Raw genomic sequence first — 19917 nt, forward strand, 5'->3', positions numbered from 1 at the left:
AACCTTCTTAGTAGCTAGTACAGTGCTGTGTTTTGGCTCTGATGTGAGATAACACACTGATTTTTTTAGTTGTTGCTGGGTAATGTTTATGCTAAGTCAGGGATTTTTTGGTTTCTTGGGCCCTGCCAGCCAGAGGGCTGGAGGGGCACAAGAGACTGGGAAGGGACACAGCCAGGACAGCTGACCTGAACCAGCCAAAAAAGTATTCCATACCATGGGACATCATGCTTGGTATGTAAACTTGGTGGGTTAGCTGGGGGTGGGGATCATTGCTTGGGGACTGGCTCTGCATCTGTCAGCAGGTGGTGAGCAGCTGTGCTGTGCATCACTTGTTTTCTTTTCTCCCTTTTCCTTTGGATTTTATCCTTTTCCCCACCTTTTTGTTATAACTGTTGTTATTATTATTAGTGTTATTGTTTTGTTCTTACCTTTATTTTAAAATTCTGTTTAAATTATTAAATTTTTCTTATCTCAACCCTCGAGTTTTACACTCCTCTCCAATTCTTCTCCCCACGCCTCGAGGTGTAGGGGGGTAAGTGAGCAAGTGACTGTGTGGTGCTTGGTTAAACCACGACACTGGCTAAAAAAACTGTTGTGTTTGTTCAAGGTAACAAAGTTAGCTTAAACTTCTAATAAAGCAGAATTATTAATGGATGACCAAAGTTTACTTCTGTGATGCATAAATCACTGTCTGCTGGAATACCATGGTAGTGTAAGTGTTCAATCATTAATACAGAGTTAGAAAACAGTATCTAAAATGTTTTAACAGGAAAAAAACCCGTAATCTGTGGGACATGCTACACCATGATATGCAGATATGCTGTGTACAAAACAACTAATTTAAGTAAATTAAGTTTTAGATTGAGATTTTCAATAGCTTTAAGCATCAGCTTACCTACATTAACCTTCATGTTGAAGATAAAACACTGACTTCAAGGAAAATAAAATCAGATCACTTGTGTATTTTTTTAAGTCTTTAGAACAAAGCTGCAGGTTAGTGAGCATCAGAACTTGATTTAAACAAGAATATGACCTACATTGATCCAGTATTTTTCCCCCCAAAATACATGAATAATTAGTTATGCTTTTGAACACCCACTTTTTACTTAACTACATGGATCATTTCACAAGTCTAAGTATCTTATATAACTCCTGAACGAACAATCCTTTAAATAATTATGTAGCAGATAAAAGTTTGCCAAGGCACAGATGTCTTATATTTAAAATTGACTTATGCTCACAGCACACTATTTTCCTCCAGTTTCAGTGAAATGTAGGGCTCTGTGCATATGCTTCTTTTGGGTATGAAGGCTTGGCTAGATGACTCCCTCCCCTCGATATGGCTGCAGAGGATGTTATGAATACCAATTACCTGCCAGTATTCAACAGCCAGAGACTACTTTCTCCACACTTTGCTGCCAAAGGGACTGTATGAACATTTCCCACCCTGCTTTGACTTCCCATCCAGGAATAGCAATAAACAACTTGATACAATAACAACAACAGCACAACAAATAAAGTGTCCTCTGCCTTCCTCTACAGATTCCAACACCAGACAAAAGCTAGCAAAACATTATTTTGAGAAAGCAGCACTTCTTTTCAGCATATTACAGTAATATACATCTATATATAATTTATCCTTAAATATGTTACAAATTTGGATCCAATACTAACCAATAACTGGGTATCTAAGTGAGGAAGAGACAATGTAATGATTTCTGTAAGCCAGAAACATTACTGTTAAAACCCGTAACTGTTAAGGAATGTGAATTTGTAGCAAAAGAATAAGCTCTACTTAAAACCCGAAGGGTTACATAGCAATGCTGGTTGCCGCTAAAAGGACATTATGAAGGCCAAGAAGAATTAACACTAGCTGTGCAGAATTCCCCTATCAATACAAGTACTCTTCCTTATTATTCTTCAATCAAGTACAGAGAAAAAAAGCTAGAAAGCCATGATTGTGAACAAAGAAGTATAGTCTGTTACAATTTTTTGAACATGAATACCTAGCTAAAAGACATAGTAAACACTTCCTCAGGCATGTGGCATTCATTTCCGTGCAACAAGATAGCAGGGGTTTGAAAACAGATATGCAGTAGGTAGACTGAGAAAAGCTATGGAAACAGCATACCTGCTGTTAGTAAATAGTAGATTGTGCTTTAAATCTGAGAAAATTAACATAAATAATAAACAATTTAAGTAAGTACTTTTAGTAAGCAGGTTCTAACATTGCCATAATACCTGCTATTGTTTCAGTCTCTCATTCCTTTTTCTGAACTGGTTTCTCAACATCTCGTGCTCTCAGCATCTTTAACACATATACCCACTCATATGCTGTTCTGCCTCCCTCTCCTTCACTGCCTTTTGAATGTGACAATCAATATTGACTATTTGTGTGGAATTTTTTTTCTCCCCAAAAACAGGTTTCAGGAAAGCCTAACAGTGTCCTGCCCACACTAATATCTTCCAGAATCTTGCTCCTCAAAATTCCCACGCAACATCTGCCCTACCCCTCTCATACTCCTCAGTCCACCCTTTTCCTCCCAATGCCCCAGCTTCAGGGTCTCCCCTTAATTCTGTTCTCAGTCCTGCCATTTTCATTTGGCTCCCCTTGGATTATGTTCACACATCTGCTAACAGAATCATGGTTTCCTACAGGAAATGAGTTCCTCACAGCAAAGCTCCAAGGTGCCTTCAAACTGCAAAGCTCAATGGACTTTCCTGGAAAGAAGAAACCTGTCCCTATTCACAGTGCAAGCTCAGCTTGTCTCACAGTTGCTGCAACAACCTCCATTTAATCTCCCAGCCCTACCAGCTGAAAAAATAGGATTATTTTCTAGATGGTGATTTTTTTTGGAAAGTGAGAAAAGGTGATAAAAAATGGTAGAAGCAAGACAGAATTTTCCCAAGGCGTCTAGTGTCCCCTCTTCCCCATTGCTCCCTAGCTTGAAAGTCTGATAGACTGCACCTTCAGTTGTGTATTACTTATAAGATAGTACACTCTTTACAAAAGTCTTTAATTTCCATAGTCAAAGCATGTCCCCTTGGCAGTAATTAAAAAAACAACAACAGAACATTAAGAAGCATGTAGAGGAAACATTTTTCTACTATCAATATTCTACCTGAGGAGGATGAGGATGCCAAGGAAGCTGAAGAGGAAGACTCAAGAGAACTGCTGAAGAGCGGATCCCATGTCAGGAGGTCACTGTTCCCTTTTCTACATTAAAAGTTACAATTGGAATATAAATGAAAGATGCACATACTCATAAAAATCAAACTACAACTTCAGTAGTTTGATAATATAACAAAAACAATGATATGATAAATACATTTGACAGATCACCTTTATTAATCTCGCATCTAAAATGTACTTAGAAATTATAGATCAAGGAACTGATTTACATGTGAGGAGAATATCTGAACTGACACCATGGTACAAGTTTGTGTGTGGACAAATTCATAACATCAGTTAAATGATTGTCCTTTTCAAGGAGACATACATCTTCAAATCCATTTATTTCAGTATCTACATATATAAGCAACATATACAGAGCTGTCCAAATTTGGGGCTTGTAAACACTTAAACACTTTACCATGGAACACTATAGGATAGAAACTAAACCTGTTTTATTTAAAATCTGAGATTTTAATAAAAGCAGCATTTTGTAATCATGTAATTATAAACAGCAATTGAGACAGATCACAATGAAGCAAATGCATTAGAAGGGGAAAAATTAAATCACCACTATTACATAATTACTCCCTAGGTCTTATAATACAATAGACGCCCAACTTAAAATAGCAGTCAGCTGGTATTTCCATTGAGTTTCTGAGTATTAGATCAAAATAAGACCAAATTGTGGCAAACCTACATTTCATAGAATTTTAAATTTGAACTTACTCATTAGTTGGAGCAGAAAGCTTTGATTTTGTTAGCTCTTCACCTAAGGAAAAGACACAATATTATCACCAAAGCTGTGACACTCTAAAACAAAAAACTCATCTTCATTAAAAAAATACTAAAATAAATGTTTGCAGTTTGAAACTGATTATTAATTATTAAAATTGAAAAGCAAAAATGCATTTTTTCTGATAATATAAATTCAGACATTCCTGAAATACCTACTGACAGGAGAGGACTACATAGAGTAATGCATTTGGGGAGGAAGTGTTGGACATTTGAAACTTTTTCCTTGAATTATACTCTTTACAAAATACTACTCTTCAGCAAATCTGGCTTGGTTTCCCACTGAAAAAAACCCTACAGGATAGATACTAATGCTCTATCCTCTATCTCCATGGCCACATTTTATGTGTTTGACTATAAAACAGAGCCTGGTTTGTGGATCATACTAAACTTTAGTGGGTGGAAACATTTTAAGAACTTGTACAGGAGTCTTTTCCATGGGATCTCCCCTTTGGCTCTTGAGTATGTTCCTCATCACTGTCACAGACAGCCTCATCTGTTTCCCAGAGTAGGGAACAGCTAAATATATAGAAAAAGAAGAGGTATTTAGAACTGACAAGATAAGTATTTTTTTTCTATTTAAAATACAGATACTTAAGACATTTATTTCTTCAACAATTAAACACCATTTTCATGCTCTGTTAAAAAAACTGACATAAATAGACTAAAAGTTAAAGATTCACACTTACTGGATGAATTTTGGTTCATTTGTGCCTGAAAGAGGACAAAGTAAATTAGCAATATATTCTTTTACCAGCTGTCAAATAAACCACTTAATAGTCCCAGGGTTCTTATTTCCACTCAACTTTCTATGAGATACTCTGTTTCAATGCCTGGCAAAACATTCTGAGCTTGCAGAAGACCAGAACATCAGCCAGGACAGAGCAACCAGTGCACACCCAGCACACCAGTAAGAAAAGGCAGGAACAAACACTGTACAGCTGACAAAGGGAGCAGTATTACCAAATCCCTTTACAGGCTGGGGAAGTAAAATTGAATAGCTTATATATCACGTGGTATATAGACAATGAAACATTCCTAAGGTTTTCCCAAAAACTCCCCTCACATACTACACTTACTTGGTTTTAATCTAAAAATGTAAATATAAAGCCATTCTGTACTTACAGGACTGTGTCTCTGCTTTCAAAATGTGGGGGAAAAAAAGAAAAAAATCATTATTTTAATTTGTTATGCACAATATTTTCCTTATAATCAGAGTCATTCTTATTCTGATCTGAATATTGTATAAGCACACTTTACTACTATTTATTTGTAGTATTATCTCGGGGTATAAAGGATCACTCTGTGGATTGGCAAAATACATCAATAAAGTGGCACTGTAAATGTTACATGTGTCCACATGATATGATCTATTTTAAAGGTCTGTATATTACAGAATACTAATTAGTAAGCTATGTTGAAAGCCATGCTCAGCAAACTCTACGATGCATTCCAGTGTCTTGTGGTGGCAGCAGCAGAAAGACAAGGACTGAGCACTCCCAAGACTCAAAGGAAGGTTAGTTGGAGAAGGGAGAATTACTGCAATAACGGGTACCACAGATGACCTAGTGCACAAGAAAAAAATAATCATTGGAACTGAACCTAGAATAAATTCAGAACAGTAAAATACCTGTTTATACTAAAGATTCTTTGCCACTTTTCTATGCATTAAAAATACAAGAAGCAAAGGAACTTACAGATATTGCTGGAGAAAGGGTGATGTTCCCTATAGATACTTTTAATTCATCCAAGGAAGGCATGGTATATTGAGAGCTATTATTTGGCTGGACAGGTTTTATTTCTACATGGAACCTCCTGGGTTCATCATCGTCGGAGTCAGAATCACTGGATGAATAGAAATGGTTCTCTTTGGTATGTTTTTCTCAGTTAAGATGGAAATACTTCATCTGCTTAATCAATGTTGTAATTACACCCCACAAAATGCTTATATTAAGTGAACACCACAGATAAACAATGCTGCCTAACCTCTTTGTGTGCTTATACAGACACTTCAAATATATCCACTGTCCAAAATTCACAACTGAGAGTTAAAATTTAGTTTTTATATTCCAGTCATCTTCATAACAGCATTCTGTTCTGAAAGGCACTATGTCATCTAAATGAACAACTGCAGTGTCTGTCATATAACTGAACTGCAGTATCATGTAACAACTGCATATATGAAGGCATCAGGATAAATTAAAGATTCTACAGCAGCAACATTTCTGCATCTTAAATTTATGATTTGTAAGATTCAATCATGGATTCTAACACACATATGAAAAATGTGGAAATCCTTTTAAACCAAGTGAAGGAAAGCCCTAGGCTTTTTAATTGGAAATGAAATGCCCATGGTACCTGTAACAAGCATTAACAGTGGAGGAAGCAGCGGTGGCAGCCACCATTACTTGCCCCTTGTGCAGAGTGGCACTGAAAATTTTGCAAGAAAGGATGTCAGTTACATAGAAGGCTGCACAGTAAACTGAACAATGTCAGCTGCTTAAAGCACTGTCATCCTTGGCAAAAAAAGGAATCATAATGACAATTCAGCCCTCAAAATAAGCAAAATATACAGACAAATTTAGCCTTGGTTCTTTATATGAATGGAGCTGCACCAAACAAAAGCTCTGAAAATGGCTATGCTAAGTCTTAAAAGATGCATTTGTTTTGGTAAGAAAGAATTTGAAAATTTTCCTCTACTTCAAGTTTTGTACCACTTAGGGGAGCATATATACTCTATACCTTGCTTCCATTATTTTCACTTGGAAATATGCCAGCCATTTGAATGACATTTCTTCAAACTATTACCTGACAAAGATTAAAACCTGAACCCTAATGAGATTCCAAATCCTTTTCAACTGTAAGAATCCCTAAGTCATGGTGAGGAAAAAGTCAAGTGTTCATCTTACAGCCTACCTGTCCTCCCAAATGGATCATATCTAGAAGTGAAAGTTTCAAAGCAAGTCATTTTTCATTTCATCAAAAGTTCTCTTGTTATGAACATTATCACCAACTTTCAAGATTGATTTTCTCCAAATCAGGCAGCTCTTGTAAAGTGTTTTTCAAACACTTAATACTGGACTTATTAAGACTGACTGCCATTATGGTAAAATAATGTCCTCCAACAAATCATCTCAAGATTTTCCATCAACAGAATAAATATCCACTCCTGGAAGGTAAGGGAGGGGAACAGGAAGGGAACTGATGACTTCCTGAATCTGGTCCAGATTTTCAGAAGCTGAAGTACTACCTGGCTGACAGGGATTGCAAATCACTGAGCTATTTCACTGTATGTATGGCCTTTTCTATTGTTTCACAACAAACAGGATAATGCAGAAAAAGATGCTCAGATGAATCATTTACAAAGCATGAATGTTGTTCATGCCTCCTATAAATATATGCAAAGCACGAAACACTGTCCTTCTCAGAACTGGATAAAAGTGTTCCATTTTTATATCAATTTTGTAAATAGAAGATAACATGAAATGCTTTTATTGGCACAAGAATCTTCACCAGGGGTAATAGCGGCATATTCTGCGAAGCTGATGAAAACAGAGAAGCTATGATGATGGACTGGTCCACTTTTAAAGTGCTGTTAACTGCTTAAAAGTTTCACAATTTACATTAACTGTAAAGCATAAGTTTACTTTTTATCTGCAGTGCCTAAAGAATTCAGTGAATACATTTTAAAAAATGAGCTATCTTGCTAGCATATTAGACTTGCTTAGATATACATCAATTATTTCCAGCTCAAGTACAGCTTCCCTCTGTTTTTGATGGAAAAAAAGAGGACAAGAATTTTTTCCTTCAAAGGAAGAGCAAAGAAAAATCACAAGCATCCATAAAAAAAGACCCATAACAAAAATCTATTCTGCATATCATAGCTATTTTTAAAAAGACAATAGCATCTATGAGCATCAGTTAGAAACAGCATGTGGTGTAATGACTTCATTAAGTAACAGAAATTATATTTCTAGACTGCTGGAGCTCCCAGTCTTTTTAATGGTGTTACAAAAAAGTGGAAAGGTGCAGGTATAGAACAGATAACCACTCTGTATGCTTAAAAAAGTTTACAAACTTCACTTTAAAAACTCTCTAAGAGCTTTTCAAGGAGAAAGATCTGCATGGTCACCTTAGAGCTTTTGTTCAGACTTTTTTTGGTTTATTTTGTTCTTTTACTGTGAGACAACCCCCACCCTCTTAAAGGTCCCAATACACCTAGATCTACTTAAAGGTCCCAATACACAAGATCTAATCTTTTGACATTTGCACACACACAAAATCTAAGACAAAATATTGTATATTTTGTAAAAGCTATGAACATAAGAATACAAGGTTGCAACATAAGCATGAATGTAATTCATCTTCCTTTACATAGCATTTAATTAGTAATTCCTCTCTCCAAAGAATTGTAATAACATCAGATAACTTGGCACAATAACAGTGAAAAGGATATCCTGTGTTGTTTCCGGTTTAATGCTGTATCCTTCATCATCTACATCAGGAATGTTCTAAAACAACAACAAAAATTTTTATATTGACAAATGACTAAAAAAAAAGTGTTGTTCTTAAATCAGACCGAATTTTGTATCATTGACAAATTAAAACTTGATTATGAACACTCATGAAAGTCATTGTTCTTCACCATTAATTATTACAGTTACCTCAAGCTATGATCTGTAATTCAGAAATAGTGTGAACAGAATCATTCTGTCAGGAACAGAATACAACAAAACAACCTGAAAATTTGCTATGAAAACTGGCAAGTTTGAATGCATCTGCTTTTACTGGTGCTCTTACCAGAAAGGTCAGAAACCAACAGAAGCATTTCAGCTTTACTATTGAGTGTTAAATAAGCCTACAGTTCTCTCAGCCCCTATTTTCCCGATTTCTACATGTAACTCTTTTCAGTTAAGTTGCTGGAAGCACTGATGGTGCAGGAGCAAAATCCTTCCTAAGTACTAGTCAGTACTTTAATATGTGAATAAAAGCATTCCAGGTTGCACAAGTTGCAATTTCCTCTTCCCTCTTGAAAAGGCAGCAAGCCTGCACTTTTGCTTTAGCAAAGAATATCCACATTAATTTAAGGGTGTGGATGAAACTTAATAAAAGTGCTCAAAATTAGGTTCCAAAGTTTTCCTTTACACACCTCCAGCACCATCCTGGATTTTCAAAGCTAGTAAGTACCTGAGAACTTCAGACTAGTTCCGTTTTTTGGGTTTTTTTGCAGGCAATTAAATATAAATTGAAGAGAATTATGTTTAAATCATTCAGAATGCTTAGAAAAGAACTTAGTTTCATAAAATAGCTTTGGGGCAGAAAGGAACAAGTCTCTAATATAACAATATAAATTTAAAAAACATGCAAACCCCCACACTCATGTATATTATATATGAAGGGATAAACTTGGATGCACAGATACTCTCCCCATTCTGAACAGAAAAGCCCACTCATGACTTTGGAGGCATAGTTAATCTATGTGAGCAGCCGAGATGCCTCAGTAAGTTTATTATGAAAACCCCACAACTCAAATGCCTTCAAAATGCAGTGATTTCACCAGTTACAAATTCCTTATAAAAATTACAAGATTCATATAAAACAGTGATTTATTCTAGTGTACCAATCAGTTTATTTTACCAGAAAGTAGGTACTGGGAAGCAGTTTGATTAATAGAGGTATGTACAGTATGGCCAAAATATACCTTGTTGTTGTATGTCACGAGTGACTTACACTGGAGACTTCAAGTGGACTAGCAAGGAACCACTTGACTTCAGCTAAAATTTGAAGCCAATTTTAAAGAGATTAACTTTGAATAGCTTTTGAATTACAGAGGAAGATAAACAAAAACATAGTAGTCCCTCTATTCGTTTTACAGATACTACAAATGGGATGTCTGATATTTTACTAAGAAAGATTCTCCTCTATAAAGCTCTCTAAATCTAGCACTTCTGAATTAAATGGAATGAATTTAAACATAGATCAAATATTTCTGCTAAATACAGTAAGAAATACAATCCTGTATGTGGGATGTAATACCATACCCAATTAAGTAGCACATTAAACTAAGGCCAAAAAATAATCTTTAAGCTCAGATCTTAAAATATGGAACATACAGATGCAATTTCTTGAAATACTTGTAAGACCTGGACTTCACCACTATTTGATTAAAAAAAACCAAAAAAAACCAAAACAACAAACCACCAACAAAAATAACAAGAAGAAGAAGAAAAAGAACTGAACAAAAAAAAAAAAGTAATAAGAGAGGATCACACGGTCCAGTACCTTAGCTCTACTTGCTCAAATCAGGGTTCTTAGCTACGCTTGACCTCAGGTCGACCTTGTTTATATACCAAAATACACTAATGAAACTTGACATCAAAGTAAACAGAACAAAAACATATAGCTAGAGGGTAGGTACATTTTCCTACAATACTACAACTTCTGAATTCTAAGATTATTTTAGTTGTCATACTTGGCAATTTTCAATAGATCAGGATCATTCATGGTTAAGATGAACTGAAAACCAACAAAAATCTTTAAATATACAACATTTAGTTTTTCTTCCAGCTGGGCCATATATGTAAAGGATATTATTACAGGGCACACACAGCATGAACAAACTAGCTGGCAAATCTGACTTATTTTGATACAGAATTGTGAAAGAACCTAATTTGCAGAAGTTATTTTCACAAGTTATTTTCACTGTTATTTTAATTTACTGAATAATCCCTAGAATCAAGTAAATCCTTAGCAAGCACTAAAATCTTAAAAGTTCTTAAGTATTAAATTTCTTTCTTAATACTTTCATGTAAATTATTTCTGATCTTGAAGAGATATTTGAATGATCTATTCCTCAGGAATGGCACTTTACCATGTAGCTTATATTTATTACTTCAGACAAAAACTCAAATACATACATAACACAGATGGATGCTTTACAGCTTAAGTTCTGAACACAGCAACTGAAAAATCCCTTGCTTCTCTTCCAGCAGGGCTACCTTATCACTTCTTTCTAACACTGTGCAGAAAACTGAATTTGTAATTTCTTTTTCCCATTTTAAAAATTTAAATATACGTAACTTAAAACATCTGACTCTTCACAGTGTATACAGAGTCAGGAATCATCCTCTTTGTGTATCCAGCTTTGTCAGTGACTCAGATTGGTCTTGTACCAATTTATGATCATTCTTAAAACACCTGCTTTAATTAATGAGATTCTGAAGTAAACCAATTGTAGAAAAGGGTGGAAGAGGTATCTGGGATCATAGAATCATTTAGGTTGGAAAAGATCTTTAAGATCATCAAGTCCAACTGTTAACCCAGGACTGCCAAGTTCACCACTAAACCATGTCCCTATGCACCACATCCACATGTTTTTTAAAAACTTGCAGGGATGGCAATTCCACCACCTCCCTGGGCAGACTGTTCCAGTGCTTGACCACCCTGTCAGTGACAAAATTTGTCCTAATATCCAATCTAAACTTCGTGCAACTTGAGGCCTTTTCCTCTTGCTCTACTGCTTTGTATCTGGGAGAAGAGACTGACCCCCACCTGCCTACAGCCTCCTTTCAAGTAGTTGTAGAGAGCAATGAGGTCCCTGAGCTTTTGCACTTCAGTACAAAGTACTTAATCTACATTTGTACTGACAAATTGTGTCACATACGAGCAAGACGTTACCTCAAAATCTGACTTACAAGTTAAGCAGTAATTTCAAAATACTTTTTTCAATATTTTGAACTGGTAAACAGGTGAATGGTTCTGCTTTCTGAAACATCAGAATTTTATTTACTAATCTAAATTTTGTAACAGTGGTAGAGGACACAGAATTTTTACAGAGACACATTCACAAATTTGATGTTAATGAAGGCGTTTTCATTTACTTGACTAATTCTTACTCCCTTCTCCCCACTCCTACAGTTACAGAACTGTATGTTATGTCATGGCTAGTGTGTTTTTTAAGTATCAGCAGGCACAGCATGCAGAAGAGACCTGATTTGCCTACCATGCTGATCAGAGGAAAAAAACCCCAACCTTACCCCAGCCTTCACATATACCTGTGTAATTTTTGAACTTCAACACAGGAAATAAGATCTTTGCAAACTTAGGGTTTCTGTTGAAAGAAGTAGTTATTAATAGAACAGGGATGACGGTCTGGTCTAGTCCCCTACCCAAACATGTTACTTATACTCTTTGTAGAAGAAAAAAAAAAAAAGCAAGCTCAATATGGATGTGAATTGAACTCTGTGGAAGTAACTGGAAAGACAGACTTCTTTGGAAGAAAGTTTCACATTCTCAGAGGTTCTGTTAAGCAACTAAACATACAGCTATAAACCCCACAGGTTTCCCTGTGTTTGTAGATGTAATACAACACATTACAAACTAAGGTATTACATAGTTTTAAATATACATTAAAAATACAGGGTTCATAACTCTGTCTTTGCATTAGTATGTTCTATGAACTTTCTGGGGTGAATAATTTTTTAAAGAAATAAAACATAAGGACATAATAAATAGTGAAGTAGAAGTGGCTATACAAAAAGTGTGAGGACTAAGCATTCTGTTGCCAAAACTCAATTGAGTTTTGGAGAATGCTTTGTCTCAGTTTCCTTTTTTTGTCCCATCTGTCACCCAAAAGCAACAGAAAAAGTCACACCATTACCATGTCATTAGTTCCTCTGGGCTACATACGAGAGAGGAACATGTGGAGCATATTGCAGTCTAGCTACTTCATTTGGCCCTTCCTCAGCAATGTCAGCACTGCTTACAGGCTGGGCATCGGTCAAGAAGCAAAGCAGCTTCACTACACTTCAGCTTGATCTCTCTCCATTTTCGCTTCTCCTGGGATATCTACAGCGGTTATGAGAGCTCCTTATCAAGTTTTCCTCAGGCAGTGCTTCAAGATACAGCACAGCTGAACACCATTTCTTTTTCTGCCAGATGAACTTTCTGCTGTTTTACTGAACTGGACTGACTTCCTGTAACTCAGATGAGGACTGAAGTGAACGCAAAGTAAGCAGTTGAAGCTCATAGTCTGGAACAAGAGAAAAAAGCCTCTCTACTTTTAACATATTTGAGATGTAGATTTGACTGAGGTATATCCTTAGGTTAAGACAGAAGTATTACATATTATCAGTCTCCTCTGCTTAGGGTGCCTATTAACCCAAAAGACATGAAAGAAGAGAGTAGCCAGTCAGTTTCTTCCATTGCCAGAGATGCAGGAAGGAAGAAAGAAAACAGATATTCAAAGTTCCCCTGTCTTGTGCTGTAACTACAAAGCCTCATACCCTGTTATCAATGGCAGCTGTTCAAAATATGCCAGAACTAAACATTCAAAATGCAAATAAAGAAAACCATTTGAATTTCACTAAATATAAGGTTACTCTTGTCTTCCACTAATTAGAATTCGGTGGTTCCAAATTCAATCAGTCCCCAGCAATATATATTCTACACAACTGCAATTATGCTACACTGATATGTAAAGAGGTTAATGGCAAGTTTTGGATGCCTCAATACCTTTGTTTGCATTCTGGTTTCCAATGAAAAAAAAGTTTCAGCATTATGTTCCATGTATCTGTGGCTCAATTCTTAATTACTTTTGAACTTACTGGACAATTTCAAATGGATCTGACAGAAAGAACAGAGGACTCAAAGATAATTACATTACTACAGTCTTCATGAAAATAGGCAGTCAAGTAGAAGACCTGCAAGTATCCCAACCAGTGGAAGGGTTGCAATCCAGATTCAGATCTTGCTGGATGCAAGTGGAACCTTGTAAATGCCTCCCCAAAATAAAAGTTTTTACTACAGCTTTGATCTTCCTATAGACCAGCCCTAGAGACATGACAAACCCATGGGAAACAAGACAACTAGTTCTGCCTTTAGAAAAACTTTCTAGGTAATAAGCATATACAGAGCCAGGTTTTAGTTGCTATCTCTTTCTAGTGCACACACAGTTGCTTTCTACGTTTCTTAATTATCAAGGCTTTGCTTAATGAAAGTTACATGCATAGCTTGTCATATAGTAACACATACTGTCATCTATATTTAAACAGAGACTGCTTACTGAAGTGGCCAATCTTTTTAATAAATACCAGTTCTCAGTTCACAGCTGCCTTCCTACTCACGAGCACATAAAAACCTCTTTTAGCAGTTATAAAAAAATATTGATAGGAATTAACAATTTGTTCAACTGCATTACATTTTCCAATACGTACAATCTGGCAGTTAGGAAAAGAATGAGCAAAAGCAGATGGCTTCCCACAGATAAATTTGAGAACTTCCATTTTGGTACAAAAGACATTTTTTAGGACCATCTCACTGTTTTGTTTTCTGGAAACCCAGAGAACAAGTTTGAATACACTGCATTTTACATTTTGGACTAGTGAGAGCCTTAACGGTATTGGCTACACACCGTATGTCCAAAGATCCACAATACCATGTAGAACCAGTAAGTATTGAAGTCAATTCTTACTGGATCCTTAACTTCTAAAATTTCAATACAGTTACCTCAGTGTTTACAGTTATAAATAATTGCAAAATGGTTAACTCTTACATTCCTTTCACACAATTAAAATTATTGACAAACAAATAAAAACCATCTTTTAAAAAAAGATTATGTTAATAATATAAAAGCCAGACAAATTTTCTGTGAGTGACCAAAGCTGACCAAAATCATAATTGGAACACCTTAAATAAGTTGGATTTTCTGAGGGCTGGTCCTTAGTATTTTCTAGCAATCAAACACAAATGATAATTGCTTTCAAAAACACTTTTTTGACAACTATGATTTTCCAGGTTCAATTTCTTGAAATGTGTAATTTATTGCAAAAATCCATACAAATGAAATCCTCACAAAGATAACAGTACAGATAGCTCTAACTTTTTAGATCAAGTTTCAAAAATTAAACAGAAAGGAAATCGTAAAAGTAAATGACAAGAAAAATGAAAAACATTTGAAATGGGACCTTCCAGAAAAGGACATAAAAGCACTCTGGGGTGCTTGTTTGCAAGGGGTGAAATGAATCTCATCTATGCTATGCTGCATTATTTTTCATGAGAATGGTAGCTTCTGCTATTAAAGCATTCCACCATTCAGAATAATACTGTTGCTTGTAAAAGGCAAGAATAAATGGCAGACCAAGTTTTAAGTTCCAAATGCAGTCATAACATGTTGGCCATAAAAAACCCAAACCAGAATGCAACAAAAGTATCAGTTTTGTTGTTAGACACTATGAAAGTTAAGGGTTTTTTTAAACCAAATATATATTTCATATAGACAGAACAATTAACTTCAATGATCATATGGCATGCTTCATGCAGCCAGAAAGAATGTCAAACACATTTAGAGTTGATTTTTTGAACTAATTATTTCTTAAAAATGTAGAGACCAAAATAAACACAGAAGAAAATAAACATTGCAAGTCAAACCCAGTTGTGGTTCACTCCAGTGACTCAACCTGAACTGTCAAAAGATATTATTTCCATGAAAAGCCTGATAATCATGGGGATAATTCTAAAGTTACTTTACTTTAAATGTACCCTATAGAAGAAATTTCTCTAAATCAAGATGACTTTGCACAGGATATAATAACTGTCTTGATGTTCCATTATGTGGCAAAAGTTACTTTTCCTTATTCAGAAGAATGGTTCCGACAGATTTTTCAAACCAAGTTTCTCAAAAGAATTTTTAATATTAGGTACTAGAAATCCCAGATATTAAATGCAAAGAAGAAATTCCACAAAATAGGTGAATGTGGAAACTTACATTGTTTAATATAATTAGCTTATAAATAAATGAACTGAAAACCAAATCAGTCTACAGAAAATAATTTAAATTATTCTATAAATTATTCCCTACTATAGCTGTGGGGAGCTGCAATCTCTGTTACATATAATTCAAGACAACATACGTGTTTAAATAAAAAAGCTCAATTAAGGAAATAAAAAAGCATTAACATAGCAATTTAATTTGCAACTGTCACTTATTTGAATTTAATAAATAAAATTGTAGGACATATCACAGATCAAACTGATGAAAAACAGGCCATTAATAAAGTGCATCTAGAAAAACTGCATTTAAAGTTATATTTTAATAAGTATATTAGAATAATTTCTCAAAGGAAACAGTAGTAAGCAGAGGAATATAATGACACAAAGTTGGGTCTCTTCAATAAACTGAATGTTTTTCTTACTGAGAATCTATTAGGCAAGCAATTTAAACTATATAACTTGAAAAGTAAAGTAGCAAATACCCGCAGTAAAAACACCTTGTTTAGAACCTAAAAATATTAGGAAATATAAATGCAGTACTGACACATATTTGTATATACCGCTAAAGATTATGTACTGAGCAAAATTAATACTTCAAGTGTTATCAAAATATTAACTCCTCTATCAGATAAACAATCCATTGCAGGGACTGTATATGTTAAGTTTCATCAGACTGTAGCGCTTGACAATATCAGCATATGCATGTTTTGGAAATAAATCTACTTACAACTGAGTCTGCATCCGGACACTCCCTGTTAAAAAACCCAAAGAGAATATACAATTATAAAATGCACAAATTATTTTATTCATACAGTTCTGGTACTTCCTTAAATATTTTCAATTAATTTGAAACATTGCATTTGACCCTTTTGCTTCTCAGACTCTGTTAAAATTTTCACTGTAATCCACATTTAACTGAATGAGATTTAAATAAAAGCTGAAAGTTTATGCTCAAAACACCACAGAAGAAAACCTCAAAAGAAGCTCTGAAAAAGCAAACTCACATACAATGAAAAATTAATAATAAAAAAAATAATCAAGGGAAGCCAGGAGTACCATGCTGTATTCTGCATGAATATCCTTTAAGAGTCAGGTCTCTGTGGTTGATGCGCACAATAAGTAGAGGTCACCAAACCTAATGAAACAGTCCACATGCAATTGCAAAACATTTCGGACAATAACCAGCTCCCCAAGAAATTAAGACTATTCTTAGAGGTATTCAGAGCTTCCCTCTTTTGGAATTTCACTCTTAGTTTGTGTTTGTCAAGCACAGTTACAGTCAAACACTAGAAACTAGATGTCAGAAAAAATAATGGAGCACCCTCTTAATAAGCAGTTAAAAAAAAAAAAAAGGTGTCAGCAGAAGGGCAGTGATTGTAAGCACATTATTCACAAGTGTTATATTTTTCTGCTATAACCTCAATTGAAGCAGTAGTATTTTAAAAAATTAATGACACCAATTATTTTTGACGTCTGCAGAAGCAGAAGCAACCACATTTACAGACTGAGGGAATACTTGAGTAGCATACAAGTCCTCTCCAATTTTCACCCTGAGAAATAAAGCGGCAAGTGCCAGTGTAACTGAACAACAGTGTTTTTATATAATCAAATTGAACATCCTAAACATGCATTTACAGAAAAGAAGAGGAAAAACCGTCAAATTTATTGCAATCTAAATCATCTTCTCTGAAAGGCTAAACAGGTTAAAAGTAAAAACTACAACGTCTTTAAAAACAGATACAAAAACTTGCTAACATGAAAGCATTAATATGAAACACAGTACGCTCTTTTAAAGAATTGACAGTGAGATGAAGGATCCCACCTCCTCTTAAAGGCCTCAAACAAAAGAAAACGCATGTGACCTTCCTCATTGACTTAACGTCTTTACCTCCCTCTGCTGGCTAAGCTGAATTCATAGCAACAGAAACTGCTACTGTAACAGCTATTTTACAGCAAGACTTCTCTCAAAAGATATAACAAACAGATTTCCTGAGATGGTTTTAAAAAGTGTCTGTATGTGAACAGGACAGCTTGTTAAGAACTGTGAAAGATGTGAGGCAAACCACAGCGAAGTCAGCCTAAAATGAGGATTTTCAAAACTAGCGAGCCGATAGATCTTAAAAAGTAAGGGCAGATCTAGTATCATTCAGAGGAGCACCAACAGCACTTTCCAAGATCTGCTCACCAGACACAAAGGAAAACTCAATAGTTTGCAAATGCTGGTGAATTGGAAAATGAGGACATCAGGTTTTGGAAAGATGTGCTTTTACGTCACTAGATGCATGATCTTCTTTCAAGATTAAAGAACTAGGCCATACTTCTAGTATAAGGTAACATTTCAGCAAATGGGGATTCTATAAAGGAATTTAAAGACTGTAGATAGAAACCAGAGCAACCAAATCATGCAAAGCAGTGGTTAGGAAAAAGAAGGGAAATTCTTGACTAACTTGTATAGCAATATATAGTAGAACACACTGTGTATGGTATCTCACTGTGTAAAACCACTACTAGACACAACATCCAGCTTAGGTGTCAACACTTTAAAAACAGTACTGATGAAATGAAAAGCAAGCAAACCTTAGGAGTTTTTCTAGATGTGGAAAGCTTTTCCTACAAAAACTAAACAAAATTACAGCCTAATTTAACAAGAGATTAAGAAAGGACTTGACGTCTATGTGCAGCAACATTTCTGATGATACAGTTTTATCATTACAGCCTATAACAGGATCATCAGCTAAAGATTAAATCACACAAAATTTAACTAGTAATAATTTTTTTTAAAAGAAATCATAAATAACTGTTGGAGTATTTCACTTAAGCACATAATGAATTCTCTGGTTTTTTATGTGTGATGTTCTAGTTTATTTAGAAGTCATGGATTATTGCGAAAACCTCTGTAAAAGACTATGTCATGTGTTAGACAGGAAGTCAATATCATGCTGTCATACTGCTTTCTGACATCAGAATCTACGTATTTTTGTATTGTGTGTAAACATAATAACAAGTATAAAAAAAATAAACCAAATTTCAGTCCAGCTTGTTGAAAATAAGGCAAATCCTTTTCCCATTTCGGAGTAGCTGAGCTGATTTATATTTTCTGATGACATCATCGTGCTATGAAAAACAAAATTATTTCTAGACAGAGACACTGATATTACCTTTCATCATTAAATAAAATATCTTTGGGAAGAAGCACCTTTCAGGAAAGGTATTCAGATCTACAACAGGTAAACATTTCTACAAGGTAGAAAGTATTTCACATAGCATAGAAGCCAGTTTTCAGCCCTCAGTGCCAAAGGACATTTTCTTTCTCTTACACGTCAAAGAAAAAACATGATCTCTAAGCAAGGACACACTGAGTCATACACCTAGGAAGAGTTAATTTGGAGCTTCCAGGTCTTTACTGGCTCCAGAAAGCTACTATTAAGAGCCCTAAATCTTTGATGGGGCCAGATTATGTTTCATCATCTGTCAAAGAATGGATGGAAGGAGATGCCTGGTTTGCAAGGAGGCTTATAACACACATGACATGAGATTAGCTTGCATAATAACCCAAGTGATGGCAAAATAATTATCTTGTTGGACAAGAAAAGCTGACAGCTACAGAATTCAATCATACAACAGTACTCAATACTATCAAAATCACTACTTTGTAAGGCATAAAATGCAAATGATTGAACATATTTTTTGCTGCTATTTGATACTGCAACAGTTTTGCAATCACAAAAAATGTAGTAAACAAACTCCAGAGAGAATGGATTACTTTCAAAAAGGGCATTAAAGCTGTTTAAAACATAAGTATCATAAAATATTTTAAATATTTTAATTATTTTAAGCTAAACCTCATCAGAAAAAATAATTCTTTGTAAAAAAATAGTATTCTCTGATTATTACTGGCCAAAATCACATGATATACAACACTTCTGTCACCATTTACTCCAGCTTCATAAAGTACAGAAGAGAAGTTGGGGGAAAACTAAGTCACAGAAAGAACAGAAATATAGAGGAATGGATTAAAACCCCAACAGCTTCAAGCACTAAAGGCATCATGACAGATATGAAAAAGCATGGTTTAGGAGTATATCACTATTAAAGCTAAACACCAAAAGAAAAACACGTATAAGGCACTTTGTATAAGCAAATAATTAGCAACTGCAGTTCTTAGGCCATTAGTTTTTCAG

The 19917-nt window shown here is 35.1% G+C and overlaps 1 protein-coding gene across 5 annotated transcripts in view; it reads right to left on the minus strand.

Moving 5' to 3' along the window:
• FCHO2 (FCH and mu domain containing endocytic adaptor 2) overlaps positions 1 to 19917 on the minus strand; it is a 100160-nt gene that overhangs the window by 23418 nt on the left and 56825 nt on the right. For 3 of the 5 annotated variants that reach the window (XM_055698529.1, XM_055698527.1, XM_055698525.1), the window contains exons 11-17: positions 16464 to 16488; positions 8421 to 8478; positions 5665 to 5840; positions 5093 to 5107; positions 4657 to 4681; positions 3902 to 3944; positions 3123 to 3217 (exon numbers count right to left, since the gene is read on the minus strand). In XM_055698529.1, coding sequence (XP_055554504.1) covers positions 3123 to 3217; positions 3902 to 3944; positions 4657 to 4681; positions 5093 to 5107; positions 5665 to 5840; positions 8421 to 8478; positions 16464 to 16488 — 437 coding nt within the window. The remainder of the gene's footprint in view (positions 1 to 3122; positions 3218 to 3901; positions 3945 to 4656; positions 4682 to 5092; positions 5108 to 5664; positions 5841 to 8420; positions 8479 to 16463; positions 16489 to 19917) is intronic. The other 2 variants (XM_055698528.1, XM_055698526.1) reach the window with 1 other exon arrangement.

The sequence above is a fragment of the Falco cherrug genome, chromosome Z (genome assembly GCF_023634085.1).
Source record: "Falco cherrug isolate bFalChe1 chromosome Z, bFalChe1.pri, whole genome shotgun sequence".
Classification (NCBI taxonomy): Eukaryota; Metazoa; Chordata; class Aves; order Falconiformes; family Falconidae; genus Falco; species Falco cherrug.